General features: G+C 35.9%; 1 protein-coding gene across 6 annotated transcripts; it reads left to right on the top strand.

The window, feature by feature from the left end:
- The first annotated feature begins 676 nt into the window (after positions 1-676).
- On the top strand, positions 677-17,625 carry LOC145209288 (uncharacterized). Of its 6 annotated transcripts, none has more exons than XM_080079553.1 (15): positions 677-1,383; positions 3,266-3,424; positions 6,800-6,908; positions 7,005-7,093; positions 7,371-7,465; positions 7,942-8,170; positions 8,418-8,539; positions 10,819-10,963; positions 13,584-13,788; positions 14,133-14,265; positions 16,073-16,256; positions 16,605-16,786; positions 16,915-16,981; positions 17,178-17,253; positions 17,457-17,625. In XM_080079553.1, the coding sequence occupies exons 1-15, from the start codon at positions 1,068-1,070 to the stop codon at positions 17,539-17,541; spliced, it is 2,196 nt and encodes a 731-aa protein (XP_079935679.1). In that variant the 5' UTR covers positions 677-1,067; the 3' UTR covers positions 17,542-17,625. The 6 variants fall into 6 exon arrangements, 4 of the variants coding, with proteins under 4 accessions (XP_079935679.1, XP_079935680.1, XP_079935681.1 ...); XM_080079554.1 differs by having other exon boundaries at positions 17,178-17,237; positions 17,454-17,625; XM_080079555.1 differs by having other exon boundaries at positions 17,178-17,237.

Below are 17,625 nucleotides of genomic sequence, written 5' to 3' on the forward strand. Positions count from 1 at the left end.
TCAAAAACATTTTTTGATTAATTGTAAATTGTAATAGTGTTTTAGTTAGTTTTTTTTGTCCACATAGCTTATTCTAGTTGGTATTATAACTTGTGAATATGACTTTGTACTTTTTACACGGAATCAATGCCAATGCCAAAAATATGACAAGTCAATGTCAATTTTTAATGCAAGTCAAGTAATTCAGTACATAAGAAAATGAAAAAATAAGCTTAAAGTTAGTAGGTTGTATTTTTACTGATTTTGTCTTGATGGGTTACAAACTGCTTGTGACATCATAAAAGCGTCGTGCACCTGCAGCTATGCATCAGTGGTTTTAGCTGGGTGTTTGTTCTTGTGCGGTACCGTATTTGTTTGTTTTAGAATTTCCTGTTTTCGCCACTGATTTTACAACGTTGTGTAATTGGCACTTTCTTATTAAGAGCTTGTTAATTATAAGGATTGAGCTAAACTTTGTTGAAAAAATACAATTACATTAAAATTTGGTGTCAACTCTCAATGGTAAATAAATTCCTCACTTTTAGTAGAAAGTTAGGTTTTCTTCTCGTCGTAAATCAGCCTCACAGGATTGTTTACGTCCAATTTGAATTTACTAGTTACTACTGAGTTCAACAATTTGTAATTTTATGCCAAGTCGCAGACCTTTTTTAGTAAATTAGTTTTGTTTATGTTCGTTTGTTCTTCAAACTTAATTACTCAAACCGATTTAAATTCTAAATTAAAAGTCCAAACACATTTTCACCATCACGACAATGCTCTTCATGGTTTACGCACAAACACAATATACCAAGTGGTGGGATTCAGCCGGTTCGCACCAGTTCTACAGAATTGTCTCACAAAATTTTATGAGATCAGCGAATGGTTAGCATTACTGGTTACTGTCAATAAACTTTTTGTTACAGAACCAGCTGAAAAATACAACTTTTGTGATAGAACCGGCTGACAAAAAAATTGAATCCCATCACTGAATATACCCACTTTTTACATCTAGGGTACATGCAGTTTTTTGGGTTTGATAGTTTTTTTGCCAATTCAGAATATTGCAAAAGCTATCTCCCATTTATAAAATGGAGGATGAAGCTGCAATGTCGTCATACATGCGTTATGATGAGGCAAACCCATTGCCCGATTTATCAGACATTCTTTTGTCAAATGAGACATTCTGCAACTATGACATAAACAAGAAAGATGCGTCGTTTAATGAATTTGGCAGCAAAGGAGCAGTTTGTCAAATTGTTGGATCTTGTGTTTCTGAACCCTATACAGCACTTTTGAGTTCCCCGCAATCCAACAATCAATTTCAGTCTCTGGACAATAACTTTCTGTTTTCAAGCCAGGCTTTAAATACCGAAAGGATCGCCACTACAACAACCATTTCATCAGGTAAGCAAAGTGCTCGTTTTTATTAATGTAATATGATCACATAGCCAAGTGGTTAGCTGGACTGCTATGTGATCACAAGGTTGTAGGTTCTAATCCTATCTTGGCAGCTTGTGTTTCCTTAAGCAAGAAACTCAAACAACATTGCTCCAACCCATTGGCTCCCGATAGGTTAAACTAAACTGAAGTCACCAACTGCCTAAAAAAAATTAAACAAAAGATTGCTTGACAGCAGACTTATTGTGAGCATATTGCATGCAGGCGTTGCCTGCCTGCCAAGATAAAATGTAACAAACAAGCCCACTTTTTGTACTTATTATGGGTCCCCTTCCCTGAAGGGGACACATATTGATTTTACTCAAAATGTTTTTTTTTTTTTCTTTTTTTTTCTTTTTTTTTTATTCTTCTACCCAAAGTTTGTCCGACTCGTTTTTCCATCAAATCCTTGATGGATTTGGATGAAATTTACACAAATGGTAGATGTAGTTATGTAGATGTGCATCCCACTTTGTTTTTGTTGATAACCCCAGTATTTACCCCGCTAGCCCCCTAAAATGGGTATTTTTTCCCCGAAGTTTGTCCGACTCGTTTTTTCATCAAATCTTGGATGAATTTGGCTGAAATTTACACAGATGGTAGATGTAGTTATGCAGATGTGCATCCCACTTTGTTTTTGTTGATAACCCCAGTATTTATGTCGCTAGCCCCCTAAAATAGGTATTTTCCCCCGAAGTTTGTCCGACTCGTTTTTCTATCAAATGTTTGATGGATTCGGCTGAAATTTACACAGATGGTAGATGTAGTTATGTAGATGTGCATCCCACTTTGTTTTTGTTGATAACCCAGTATTTACCCCGCTAGCCCCATAAAATGGGTATTTTCCCCCGAAGTTTGTCTGACTCGTTTTGCCATCAAATGCTTGATGGATGTGGCTGAAACTTATACAGATGGTAGATGTAGTTATGTATATGTGCATTCCACTTTGTTTTTGTTGATAACCCCAGTATTTACCCCGCTAGCCCCCTAAAATGGGTATTTTCCCCCGAAGTTTGTCCGACTCGTTTTTCTATCAAATGCTTGATGGATGTGGCTGAAACTTATACAGATGGTAGATATAGTTATGTAGATGTGCATCCCACTTTGTTTGTCCGGATAACCCTAGTATTTACCCCGCTATCCCCCTAAAAGGGGTGAGTTTGTAAACAATGTCAGAATTGGCTAAAATTTGGATAGCTTGTAAAGTATGCCAATTATCATTATTGCGCCATTGCAGTTCGGGGGTTGTTAACAGCCCTTTGACGTCAGAAACATTAACGGTTGTTGCTCAAAACACCTCTAGTGGTTGAAATTTTAAACGTTGGCAGATTGGACTGAAATTTTGCAGTACTATTGATTGAGTCATTGTGGTTTCCTACTTTTAAGTTTGTGTGTGTTGAACCTCAATTAGTTATCCTACTAGCCCCCTAAAATGAGTTTTTTAATTTAAATAGTTTTTACTCCATATAGCATATTTAGATATGCACAGTACCAATCACTGTGTTTGTCTTCACAATACCAAACTTACTCATTGTTATCTATTGAATTGCATTATTTTCAACTTTGCATGTGTGGGGACCCATGAGTTTTTGCCTGCAGAAACAACCAAGGTTATAAAAGACGATGGCTAATATGGGACCCAATACAAAATAAGCATAGGAAATATATTTATGTTTTAAAATAGATCATAGTGTATGTGCAAGGGCAATATGTGCTAAGCCACCCTTCTAGTTGTTGTTGTGGTTTCATTTATTGTTAGCCAGTGTTAACAAGTTTATGTAACATTTTTTCATCCAACATGAAAAACTGTTTTTCGTGGTTCACAAAATTGAATGATGATTTTTTATAGTGCCTGACTCCATTGATGAAGAAGAATTTCTTTATCAGTTTAACTTGTCGAAATGTGATCGGGGAGCAACTGTGAAAAGCAAAACTAAACCAAAACCGATGACAAGAAGCAGCACAAAACTAAAAGTTGCAAAGCACCACAAGTGTGAAAAATCATCAGGTATTCAGTATTGAGTGTAAAATCATTTTTTGTCCATTTTTTCAACTCTGTCAAAAGTGCTTCTTATTTCGTTGCGGCCAAATTTTAAGCATAAATTAATAACAAAGTTGTAGTGACCCATGCAATAAAACATGGTACAATATATTTTAAAGGCTTTATCAAATATTGTAATTGGTGACCCAACTAATGGTGTCCCAGTTTGGCAACAGGGCTTACGGCAAGAATTTGCACAATGTGCGCCAAAATGTGCAGGTCGAAATGTGCGCACATTTTTCGAAAATGTGCAGGTGCCAAAATGTGCAGGTCAAAATGTGCAGGTGCCAAAATGTGCAGGTTAAAATATGCGCACATTTTTCGAAAATGTGCAGGTGCCAAAATGTGCAGGTCAAAATGTGCAGGTGCCAAAATGTGCAGGTCAAAATGTGCAGGTGCCAAAATGTGCAGGTCAAAATGTGCAGGTCAAAATGTGCAGGTCAAAATGTGCAGGTGCCAAAATGTGCAGGTCAAAATGTGCAGGTGCCAAAATGTGCAGGTCAAAATGTGCAGGTCAAAATGTGCAGGTCAAAATGTGCAGGTGCCAAAATGTGCAGGTCAAAATGTGTAGGTTAAAATGTGCAGGTCAAAATGTGCAGGTCAAAATGTGCAGGTCAAAATGTGCAGGTCAAAATGTGCAGGTGCCAAAATTTCTCCCTTTCATACTAAAAAAGTCTTTCTGTCCCTTTCACACAAACAATTTTTTGTCCCAATTACATAATTATTATATATCTTTCCCTGCATTTTTATTTTAAATAGTGTTCTGTGCAAATCAATTAACTTATATAGGTATGTTATTTTTCTTGTTAAATGCAGTGGATTAAGTTTTTTAACTGAACAGAATATGACCCTTCAGGGCAAAAATAACTGAAAATACAATGTGGTTTCAAACAAATGCAGTGGTAAATAACTGATGCCTATATAAATGGTGAGAACTTATACTTTTGCATTGCACATCCATCATTTTTTTCATGACATCTCAGTATTATCCTTTTCTAAACCCGTTTTGTTACCATTGTACATATTTTTTACCAAAAATATACAACAGAATGCCCACAGCGGTCTCAAAAAAATATTTTCCCTATCCTAATATTCTTTCTGGCTGTTTCAGTCTCTTTATCTCTCTAATTGTTCACGCCAGATTTAGTTTGTTTATTTATTTGCAATCCCACATGAAACATACACCTTTTTCGTTCATAATGGCAATCATCTAGTTTCTGTATATTAGTCAGGAAACAATTACAAATTTTGCAAAAGCATCTAATGATATTTTGGTGTATTATGATATTCCTACAGTAGGTCTTTTTAGCCATCTGGTCCACACAATAGCAAGTCAGAAGCAATAACATGAATGTTTTAGCAAACTTAAAATTAGGGCATCACATCAAGTATTTGTGTGGGTTTCAAAACTAACCTAATTAAATACCCATATACCAAGTTATGTCATGTAAATGAGCCTCAAACAAATAAAAAATGTCAAACATTAAGTTGGGCAACTGTGTGGTTGTCCTTTTCTTTTTGAATGTTGTCATTTGAGTTTCTTCCAAAGACACATATATAGTCCTTTTGTCAATTGTGCAGTATAACCCAAAGGATGGAAAACTTTCTAATAATTCATTTGTTTCATTGAATAAAAATCACTGGACAGCTGGGTCTTTGACTTGGTTTTGAGTTTAATAACAGTATACTCATATGGTAGTCCAGCAACTTCTAGAATTTCACATATGTCTTTTTTGGAAACTCTGTGAGGATCAGTGTAACTTTTGCAATGCAGTAAAAATCTAGCTTGTTGGCTGGCCGTAAACATCCTGTCAGGCATTTACGCACTTTGTAAAAGTTGCAGTAACTCATAAAAGGATAAGCGAGACCTCCAGACTTTGGCTCCACTAAAGAAATCAGCTGGCCCTGTGGTCGCATGGTTGACAACATGCTGACAATTTTGATAACTTCCGTAAACTAGTTTTTTGCCTTGAAAAAACATATCCTCATAAATACTCTGTTGTGTCTAACTCTTTGTTACTTATCATAGCAATTTGACTTGTGTTTTCTGCACCAGTTTCCTTGGTGGTTATGATGTCTAGCAATTGTTTTGGTGCCTTGAATTTTTCTTCAAATAAACTTAATTTTTGATTCACAAAATTTACCCTTTGTTGACAGTTTAAAATGAGTAACTTTGGAAAAAAACATGATCTTTGTTCAAGCTTGACCTTTCGTCTGTCCAGAGTTCCTGGTCGAGGCCAAAGTCGTTGAACATCAGTTCAAAGATACAGCCAGTTAGGAAAGTTCTATTTTTACCAGACTTTAAATCAATTAGTAATAAACTTTATGCACCCTTTAATATGTTAGGTAAAATCACTTCAAAGCGTTTAAGTACTAAAAAGATAAAACGTACATTAAATACTCTCCAACAGCACAATCACAACCACGTAGTAACATTATACAGGGTAGATGCATAAATCTGACCATACAAGCCCAGCTTTGTCATTTGCTTGCTCTTAAAGCACCAAACTCAATGCAAGCATCCGACAAGCGTGTAGTGTTAATCAAGCGTGACGGAAACAATAGCTGGACTGTCATATGAGTATACTATTGTCTAATTGTAAAATCTATAGAAGCTGGGCAGGCTACAAGCTAACAGGCCTTAAATTAAAAACAATAAAGTCAAACCGATTGAGGTGACGATCGTGTACATATCTAGTCTGAAAAACAGTGTTTCCTATTTCCTGAATGCTAGATAATTTCACGCTTTGCCATATCTAACAAACACAACATGCATTTTTACAAGTTTCTCTTAAATCCGATTTTAATTTATAGGTCATAACTTATAACTAATATTTTTGGCACAATTTATGACCACAACAATAGTTTGACGTTAAATATCAATACTTCATTTGAGCGACTGCACATTTTGGCACCTGCACATTATGACTTGCACATTTCGGCACCTGCACATTTTGACCTGCACATTTTGGCACCTGCACATTTTGACCTGCACATTTTGGCACCTGCACATTTTCAAAAAATGTGCGCACATTTTGACCTGCACATTTTGGCACCTGCACATTTTCAAAAAATGTGCGCACATTTTGACCTGCACATTTTGGCACCTGCACATTTTCGAAAAATGTGCGCACATTTCGACCTGCACATTTTCGAGCACATTGTGCAAAAAACGCTCGCATGCCCGTCTCCAGTTTGGGGCCCAAAGATTAAGAAATGTCACAGTTTTGTTACAAATAAAAATAATTGCACATGTACAACAAATTACCGAGAAAAGGTGATTGCTGGTAGGTGTTACATTAAAAAAGAAATCTAATGAGTGTTATTGTATTTTGTTTTCAGAAACACCTAAAATCAGAAAGACCACCCTGAAAAAGAAAATTGAAGATTTGAAAAAAATTGACATGGTAGTTGCCAGACCTTTAAAGCTAACATTAAAGCCCCCGCCAAGGTACAATATGCCAAAATTTGCAAAACGATTAGTTGTTTTAAAGTGTGTTTGTATTTTTGGTTTAAGTTTATTTATTGCTGCTTGTATATTTTTCAGAGTAAAACTAAGAAAACCATTGTCCACAAATTTACCACAAAGTGGAAGCGAAAAAGTTGCACAAGAAACACCTGAAGACAAAGAAATGTGTAAGTGTACATTTAGGTATATATCCCTGGTTTTAAAGTTACACTAAAACATTGGAAAACGGCTTCTCTAATTATTAAATTTTGTCTTTAGTGACAAGTAGTTAAATCTGTTCGCCTAAATTTGGACTTACTTGTGTGAAAATTGTGTTTAAAATAGTAATAAGAAAATAATAAAACTTCTTTAAAACATGTTCGGTACTTGTGTTTTTTCTTGACAAATTTGTTGGATTTATGTGGCCCATAAAAATATATTTGACCAAAACTACTTTTCTTTTAGTGGGAGGAATATGTAGAGTTTGCAATTTTGTTTATGCCTCAAAAGCAAAACGGGAAAAACATGTCAAAAGTCTGGATCATATTATTAAAGCGGATGTAAGTTTTGCTTTTAAACCAAAGTTACCTCAAAACTTTTTAATAGCATAAATTGTGTTTCAAAACCAAGAAGCTTCTAATGGTACCTACCAAGTTCGGACATACTAGCCCCTTAAAATGGTCAATACTGGTTATGTATTAAAATGCTAATGGAAAGCTTTCCTTCAAGCTCCTTTAGGTCATCAAATTGATGTTAAGTGTCCAACATCTCATATATCTTGTTGTCGTGTCTAATAATTACAAACATCACAACACAGAAATCTTGTGGAAAGACATTGTGACACAAAAACTGCACATGTGATGTATTAAAAGTTTAAAAAGTTATATTAATGGTTATGTATTGAAAGTTACAGATAAAAATGTAGTGGCCTACCAATAAACCTCCTCCCCCACCTTCCCCCAAAACAATGATTGGTGTTTCAATTTTTGTGCCATGAATAGGAGTTTTGGATCTAACTGACAATTTTGTTTAACAGTGTTACCTAGGGACAGACCACTCAGCAATACAGGATGAAGAGAAGGAATTGCGTGAAGTCAAATTGCCAGGAAAATGTCTCAAGTGCAATGAGAACTTCACTGTACGAAGAAGCATGATTACACACTACAGAAAGAAACATACAGGACTAAAACCGTACAAATGTGTTCGATGCTCAATGCTTTTCTATCGCAACTGTGATCTTCTTATTCATCTGCGACAACATTTAGGTAAAAATTTGTTTTCCAATTTTTTTCCTCATTTTTAGGCTTATTTCACTCTAAAGAAATCATAGCAGCACAATTAAGCTAAAAGATTATTTAGGCCAGGAAATACCTAAAATTGAGGCTTCATGCTGGCACACTATTACCCCAAAACTTTTGATTGACATTTGTTGTTAAAAACTCGAAATGTGATAGGTCTTTGTAACTTTAATGCAATGTGTAAAATGAGTTTTGCATCTTTTTCTTTGTTTAGGAGCAAATGCATTCAAATGTCCACAGTGTACCATGACATTTAGACAACAGTACAAACTGATGTCACATCTTATATCAAAACATGGCATGGAAGATGAAAGACCACGGAACTACAAGTGCACAGTCAGTCAACTAGTTGTATGAAAATACCTTTAAAGGCTAAATGTGCACAAGCTTATTTAAAACCGGTGGCTGAAGAATGATGGTTTCCAATAATAATGACAACTAAGATTGCTTTAAACAAAATGCACTGAAAATAACGGCCCAAATGATATCGATATCACTGATGATGGCATGAGCATTTGCCGAAACGTTTGAACAATAAAGCATGTCGCTTTTTACGTCTATTTGGGCCGTTATTTTCACCATTAAACTTATGAACATATCCGTATATAGTGTTCCAAAATGCACTGTTTTTAAGCTTTATACCAATTTTGTTTCTTTTTTAACAAATATTTCGTTCAACTGGTGTAATGTTACACAAAAATACTAGTTGTTTTTGTCCATAACAAAAAAAACAAAAACAATACACACAAAAAAAACTAGTATTTATGGGTCCCCTTCCCTTTTTCTTTTTTCTGTCTAACGCTGGTTTGTAACGATCGTTTGGTCAAGAAAGAGTGCTTGAAATTTATTCAAATTTGGACATATGTTAGATATTAATCCAAACTTGGACCACCTGAAGTTTGACCCCAAATTACCCAGCGGTTCACCCACAGGCCCCCGAAACGTAAAATTTTTAACGCTGGTTTGTAACACTCGTTTAGTGAAGAAAGTGTGCTTCAAATTTATTGAAATTTGGACATATGTTAGATATTAATCCAAACTTGGTCCACCAGAAGTTTGACCCCAAATTACCCAGCGGTTCACCCACAGGCCCCCGAAACGTAAAATGTTTAACACTGGTTTGTAACGCTTGTTTAGTAAAGAAAGAGTGCTTCAAATTTATTCAGATTTGGACATATGTTATATATTAATCTGAACTTGGTCCACCTGAAGTTTGACCCGGAATGACCCAGCGACACACCCACAGGCCCCCGAAACGTAAATGTTTCTAACGCTCATTTGGTCAAGAAAGACACTGTAGGCAGAAGTCCACAGAGAGTACGTTTACGAATAATAGGGCAGAGCAGGAGGGCTCAGCTTGACGTCGGACAGACGTTTTACGAGACGTCGTTTCGGTGATTAGAAATCAGCTGTTTTGCACAGCAATGCTATGTCGTTTTATTAAGTTATCACTCACATTTTCAGTTTTGGCAAAGGTTTCACACATATGACGCGATTTAAACCTAATAAGCGCGCTTCGGTTTCGTATAATGTCAAGCAAAACTTTGTTAAAGAAACTAAATATGAAAAAATAAACTTGACTTTTTTGCAAGATGAAAGTTTTTTAAATGCTCGTTGTCAGGTTGGCCGTTGCATGACCACGGGTTACTTAAGGTCAATTAGAAGGTATTACTAACACAGTTCAGAACTTTCTTTCGCCATAACGTAGCGTTTTTTTTTGTTTTTTGAATCAAATACTCAAGGCATGTATAAATTAGGTCAAACGGTGTTGTTGAACACCAAGGACGGCGTGCTATTGAAAACGGTGTCAAAAGGTCAAACAGTCGTTTGGTGTGTGCACCCTAAAGGTTACTACAGGTCAATGGTACTCGTTTTGCGAAACAAAGTTAAATGAAAAACTCGTTTTGCGAAACAAAGTTAAATGAAAAGTTATGTATACACTTGCAGCAAATCGCTTTTTAATTGTCTGTAACACAACTGTTACAGCTTTCTAGAAAAAATTGTGTTTAAAACCCGACCTTGGACGACAATATCTGGGTCAAAGCAAGAGATTAAATTGAAAGTATTTGTTTCGTTCTTTTTTAATGTTTTTGTAATTATACGACAATAATAGTGCAAAAAATACAACAAAATTTTTCATTGTTGGGTTAATGCATTCTAAAAATTTGTTCTTAAGAATTTAAAAATCACCGCAACATTTGTTTACCGTAAATCCGCACAAACACGCGTGTGGGGACCCATTAGTTTTTGTTTACAAAAACAATCATATGTGTAGATCAAATGATGTGTATAGTAAATTGGTAAATATCGTATAGAATATATAAAATGGAAGTATATCAGAAAGCCACCATTCTAGTTTTGTGTAACATTACACCAGTTGAACGAAATATTTGTTAAATATGCAACCTGGTGGACGAAAACGCCTATTCAGAATTTTGTTTCTGTTACCACTAATCAAAATGCTGCTGGATACTATCAAAAGGCAGTCTATCAAGTTTGTGACAAATTACGATTATCAGGTTATGAATTGCGAATGTAACTATGATCCTTGGGTATTTGGTCTTAGGTCTAGTGTTATCCAACAATTTTAAGTTTGTGTTGTTTTCTTGCACCAGGAATGCAATGAAACTTTTCTTACAAAGACATCAGTGAACAAACATATACAAACACACACTGGTTACAACAGAGTAACTTGCCATGTGTGTGGACATGGTTTCCGTAATACCTCTTCATTACTTGACCATCAAAGAGTTCACTCAGGTAAGCAAAAATTCATGGAGACATTATTAAGATCAGGTTTTTAACAAAGGTGGTACAACAGGCAACTACATATGTGCCAACCAATTCTTTATGGGTTTGTAAAACTCTGATTAGGTTTAAGTCACCTAAAATGTGATATCTCAGATAAAATAACAAAGGTATGAATTTACTATACAATTTAACTGGGAAAACAGTGTAGCCTACACCAGCACTTCCCAACCGGTGGGCCGCCACGTTCTTTCTGGTGGGCCGCGAAGCTTTTTAAACTATTACCATACCAATACAGAATTTACAAAAAGATACACAGTTCGTGTGAACGTACTTTCAAGTTCTCAAAAATATGATACGACTTACTATGATAGCCGCATAGGCGCATAAGATTTCACGTTAAACAAAGCTTTATTTCACAAACAAACTGCGATTGTCACGTCACAACAGTACTTGTGCTAGTTGTAAAATCTTGATGCTGGAACTCTTATTCTTAGCTTTATTTGGTCTTTGCATAACTTCGAAATGGATAGTTTTTTAAAACGAAAAAGCAAGGAAAGTGAAGAAAATCAAAACAAATCCCGGACAGTTGTAGTTAGAAAATATGACCCAGAACACATCAAGTATGGTTTCATAAAGGCAGGAAGTGAATTTGAGGCAAAAGCACAATGTGTTGAGTGCGCAAAAATATTGTCCAATGAGGCACTGAAACCATCAAAACTCAAAAGACACTTGGACACACACCATCCACATACTGCAGCGAAGTGCAAGAAATATTTTTAGAGAAAAAGAGATGGTTTGCAGGCACAGCAGCGAGTCATGACTTCATTTAGCACGCAATCAAAGTCCGCATTGAAGGCTAGTTATATGGTGGCTGCTTGTGTTGCTCGCTGCAAGAAGCCATTTACCATTGCAGAGGAATTAATTCTTCCTTGTGCTATTGATATGTGTCGGGAAGTACTTGGCACATCTGCTGCAGCTAAACTTGAGTCAATTCCACTGTCCAACAACACAATTACGAGGCGAATTATTGAAATGAGTGCTGACATAGAATGTCAGCTGTTGGAAGGGATTAAGTCTAGTCACTATTATGCCATACAGTTGGATGAATCCACTGATATTTCCAACAAAGCTTTGTTACTTGTGTTTGTACGGTACTGTGCTGATGGTAATATTCATGACGATCTATTATTTTGCCAAGAACTTCCTACTCGAACAACTGCTGACGAGGTAATTAGTTGCCTTGACACCCATTTTGCTAACAATTCCATTGATTGGAAGAACTGTGTAGGTGTGTGCACAGATGGCGCTGCATCAATGACTGGGGTACATCATGGCGTTGTAAAACAAATCCAAGAGGGAGCGGGACAAGCAAAATGGACTCACTGCTTTTTACACAGAGAAAACCTCGCTACAAGGCAGATGTCACCCGAACTACATGACGTCATGTCTGTAGCTGTACAAACTGTGAACTACATTAAGAAGAATGCGCTGCACTCGAGATGTTTTGCTGCCTTGTGCGACAGACTTGATTCAGAACACTTACAGCTTCTGTACCACAGTAAGGTTAGGTGGCTTTCAAAGGGGTGCATTCTTAATCGTCTTTTTGAACTAAAAAGTGAAGTGCACATATTTCTCCAGGATCAGCATTCACCTCTTGCTGATCATTACATTAACGATTACTTTTGTGCAAAACTGGCCTACCTTTCCGATATATTTGACCAGTTGAATCAGCTCAACGTGTCAATGCAAGGTAGACACAGCTCAATATTTTTAGTTGCCGATAGAATAGAGGGGGGGGGGGGTTAAAAAGATAAGTCTCTGGAAAGAAGAGTGGAAGATAAACGGCTTAATATGTTCCCACTCCTTAGCGAAAACCACGAAACTATCCCCCACGTGGACATCTCGGAAATGATAATTCATCATTTGGCCCAACTATCGAAAAAATTTGACCACTACTTTCCAGAAGATCCACGTCCTGGAAACCTATGGATTTTGAATCCATTTGCTGTTAATTCTGCATTGGAGGATGTTGCCCTGCCCATAGAACTTGAAAATAAACTTATTGAACTTTCCGAAGACAGTGCTTTGAAGTTTCAATATCAACAAGTAGATCTTCCTTCTTTTTGGATGATGACTATCAAGGAATACCCTTCCTTGTCAGAGCGTGCAATTAAATATCTTTTGCCATTCACCACCACATATCTTTGTGAGTCAGGGTTTTCGACTGTAGCTATTACGAAATCGAAGACACGAAACAGTCTTAACACTGACACACTAAATGCTGCGTTGCGTGTGAGCTTGTCTCCCGTTAAACCCCGACTTGATCTCATCATATCAAATCACCAAGCTCAGGCTTCACATTAACTTAACACAAGTATTTCTTGGATGGTTACTATTTTTCGTTCTTAATTTTAGTTGTTTTCTTTTTTTTATGAGATAATAAATGTATATCAGCTGTAAGTATAGCACATGGAGTATGTGGTACGTGTTTAAAGAAAATGTAAAACATACAAACTGGCAATACAGTATAAATGTAATTCACCTTTTAACTTAAAAACAAATAAGGCAATGTCACTTATTAAAACAATCATGTTTGTTTCAGTATTTCTATAAAGTTTACCTTTTTCAGGAGAGAAACCTTATAAGTGTGATGAGTGTTCATTCATCACTTCAACGAAGTCACTTTTGGACAAACACAAGCGAAAACATACTGGGGAGAAAACTTATAAATGTAGGGTATGCTCGTATAAGACCAACCACCCAACTGGGCTTAAGCGACACATGCTACAACATTCTGGACTCAAACCTTTCAAATGTCCCTACTGTGATTATAGGTAAGTTTGAAACAATTGTAGACTAAAACAACAATGATTCTGCACATTTTCTTGATGGTTACTGAACTGTTTGTAAACTGTGCCTTGGCCACAAATTCAATCTTCGCTTAATTCGGACAAAATTAGAGGTACAAATGATTTGTAATGTGGTAGGGCTTAAACTAATCGACATCAGTTAAACCAAATCCGGAAAATTGCTCCAAGCAGGTCTGGATTAGCTGAGTTTTACTGTACAATGTATTTTTATGCCAAACATTTTACTGTACAAAATGCATCTGCTGTTGTTCATAAATACAACTTAAGATCTGTGAAGTGTATAAAAGTTTTTTTTTATTCTTGCAAAGGTGCACCAACATTGAAAACATCAGGAAACATGTAAAAAAGACAAAAAAACATGTTGGTCTAAAGATCTACCCATGTCCACAGTGTCAGTTCTCTTCAGATGAAGGCGCTGACCTTCTTAAACATGTTAAACAGGTGTTGTTTATACCACCTCTATAGTTGTCCCCTTGATTGTGCTACCTTTTCCTTGTATATGTCACCTCAAATATGAAAACACAAATAAGAAATATTCCACTGTAACTGCAATAAAGCAAATTTTCTATTTAAGGTTTTGTTATACAACTTGATTACTTTTCGCCTGCTACTTAGTATCTTGGTGTATTTCAGTTATTTAAAAGTGCGGCTTAGAATAAGTTTGACCCATATACAAATAGACCTAGAATGTGTGGTTTATTATGGGTCCCCTTCTAGAAGGGGACACATATTGTTTTTGTCCGTATTTTTTTTTCCTTTTTCTGTCTAACGCTGGTTTGTTATACGTGTTTGGTCAAGAACGAGTGCTTCAAATTTATTCAAATTTGGACAGATGTTAGTTATTAATCCAAATTTGATCCTCCTGAAGTTTGACCCCGAATAACCCAACGGTTCACCCACAGGCCCCCAAAACGTATTTCTTTATAAACGGCTATACTTACTGAAGTACAGCATCTCTGAGTGATATGCTTTGTTGTTTGGTGTAATATAAGGTATTTCAAAGAATTTTGTATCTTTTTTTCGATTCACCCCTTAAACCCCTAATTTTTCATTTCTGTCTAACGCTGGTTTGTTAAATGCGTTTGGTCAAGAAAGAGTGCTTTAAATTTATTCAAATTTGGACAGATGTTAGTTATTAATCCAAATTTGATCCTCCTGAAGTTTGACCCCAAACAACCCAGCAGTTCACACACAGGCCCCCAAAACGAAAAAAATTAAAAATGGCTGTTCTGACCCAAGTACATAATCTGTGGGTTTCATGCTTTGTTGGTTGGTGCAATGTAAGCTATTCTAAAGAATTTTGTAACTTTTTATTGGATTCACCCATTTTACCCTTTAAACCCCAAAATAATAAGTTTTAGGCCCAAAATACAAGACTTAATGTGCTGAAATGTTAAACAATTATTTGCAGTAGGTTATCGTTCAGTATTTAAAATTTTGCCTTAATCGGCCAAATAGTTACTTTTACAGCCCATAATATGTGTACGCTGTCAGTCAGATAGACGTCTCAACTCTCAAGGGAGTAATTCGCTTGTTTACAATAAAGGCGGGTGAATGCAGCGGGAGTGCTCAGCTTGACGTCCGGACGGACGTTTTACGACACAGTCGTGTCGGTAATTAGAAATCAGCTGTTTTTGCGCAGCATGCTAAGTCGTTTTATTACGTTATCAAGCACATTTTCAGTTTTGGAAAATTGTGTTTAAAAACTAACCTTGAATGACAATATCAAGGACAAAGATTAAATTAAAAGTCTTTTTCCCATTCTTATTTACTGTTTTTTTTGTAATTATATAACAATAATGATGCAAAAAGAATACGGACAAAAATTTTAAAGTTTGGTTATTGCCAAAGTTGGTTAAGTTTTTCCTTAAGAATCTTAAAATAACCAGGATGTTTGTTTACCGTAAATCTGCACAAATGCGCGTGTGGGGACCCATTCGTTTTTGCTTGCAAAAACAATCATATGTGTAGATCAAATGATGTGTATAGTAAATTGGTAAATATCGTATAGAATATATAAAATGGAAGTATATCAGAAAGCCACCTTTCTAGTTTCAAGTGAAAGAGTCTGTTTCTGACCATGAAAAGGGAGTTATGGTTTAAATGACCCCCCAAAAAAGACCAATGTACATTATACAAGTTGGTTGTAAAACAAAGAAGGAAAATATACACGGAAAATGAAAGATATTGGCCCTTGAATCTTTATCATTTATCGTTGCTGGTTTAACTGTATGCTATGTTGTTCCAGCACCACTACCCATATTTGGAAGAAGATTCACCAGCAAAACTAGCTGGAATCTTAGTTTCAAACCATGGACAGAATGAGCGATTTGTGTTGGTCAATAGTGCCACAAATAATCTCCCGGTATCAATGGCAAACACCAAAGATAAAATGTTACCGAGGGCAGAATCACCAACTCCTAACACACAAGGTAGGGGTTTAACACAAATGGGATACAAACTGGGCACTTGCTAAGAAGTAATACCATTTTGAGTTGTGAAAAAAGCATGTTTTTTATTTCTGACACTGACATTATGTTTTGTATTTTTCTTATGAAACTTGCAGATCCAAGCCTTTATGATACATCAGCATTGCCAAATACATTTTTTGATAGTTTCAACCATTTTGTGTAATTAGCTGTAAACTGGACTGGACATTTTTTTCTCTCCATTACTTAGCTTCAACTGTATATGTCAAAAAATATGATGATGATCAGTTACCACAAATCAACATGAGTTACTGGTGAGTAAATTGAATCTATTTTTTCGCATTTTTACAGGTCTGCGCTTTAGTGATCCCCAAACCATAGAAATGTTAATGACTGACAGTGATATATTTCAATCAAATGGTGAAGTGAAAGGCCAGTGTGACAGTGACGAGGAAATGAACGGACTCGATGCAGACTTTCTTAGTGCTTTAATCAAAATTCCAAACCTCCAAAAAGTCATCTTACCTCAAGTGGTACTGAAAGCAATTTTTTTAAGTTTACATGCAGCATTTGCTCATAAAAAAATGAATCAAGCATATAATTGTAGCATTCTTTGTGTGCAATTTGTTTTATTTTTGCCCATTTGGTTTTTGTGCTACAGGGTGATGGTAACAGTCCTGTAACTCTTGTCATTGGAAATGAAAGGCTACCAGAACTGGCTACAGAAGGTAAGTAGAATTAAAATGATTTTAAAATGTCTACTACATCATTATCATCTATTCTATTAAGCATTTATACTTTGTCAAATAGAAAAAAAAACAATTGCTATTTTGCTATGAATTTTGTACAGTTTGACTGTATTTATGTGTTTCTAACACAAGGTGTTTTGTAAGCATCTTAAAACCTAACTGGTTTGTATTATAGATGAAACAGAAGTTAAGAGCAAAGCACAACTACCGACTGATCACTGTGAAACAATTCAGGGTAATACTGATGAAAGGTAATCAGATTTGCATCATAAAACACAACTTCACGTCACATTTTCTTTATGTCTAGTAAGTGTTTTATGATGTCAACTGTGAAAAAAAACAAGGCATAGAGGTTATTAAATTGCTGTATTGTCCCCAAACATTGATTTAACTCCTACCTAGTCACAGACAAATAAACAGTAATAACTAATAAACAAACAAACATTCTTAGCAGGATGGATTCTCTCTCTACTACCTCCAGTGGCCATCAACATTTCATAATTTCTGCTTCTGGAATTCAATCGTGTCCGAAACCGTAAACTCTACTTTTTGCCATCCAAACTTTTTACCTATTTCTTTCTCAGTGGCAGTGTCTGTTGGTTGCAATACAAAAATTAAACCTA

This window comes from Phallusia mammillata, chromosome 1 (genome assembly GCF_965637545.1).
Source record: "Phallusia mammillata chromosome 1, kaPhaMamm4.hap1.1, whole genome shotgun sequence".
NCBI lineage: Eukaryota > Metazoa > Chordata > Ascidiacea > Phlebobranchia > Ascidiidae > Phallusia > Phallusia mammillata.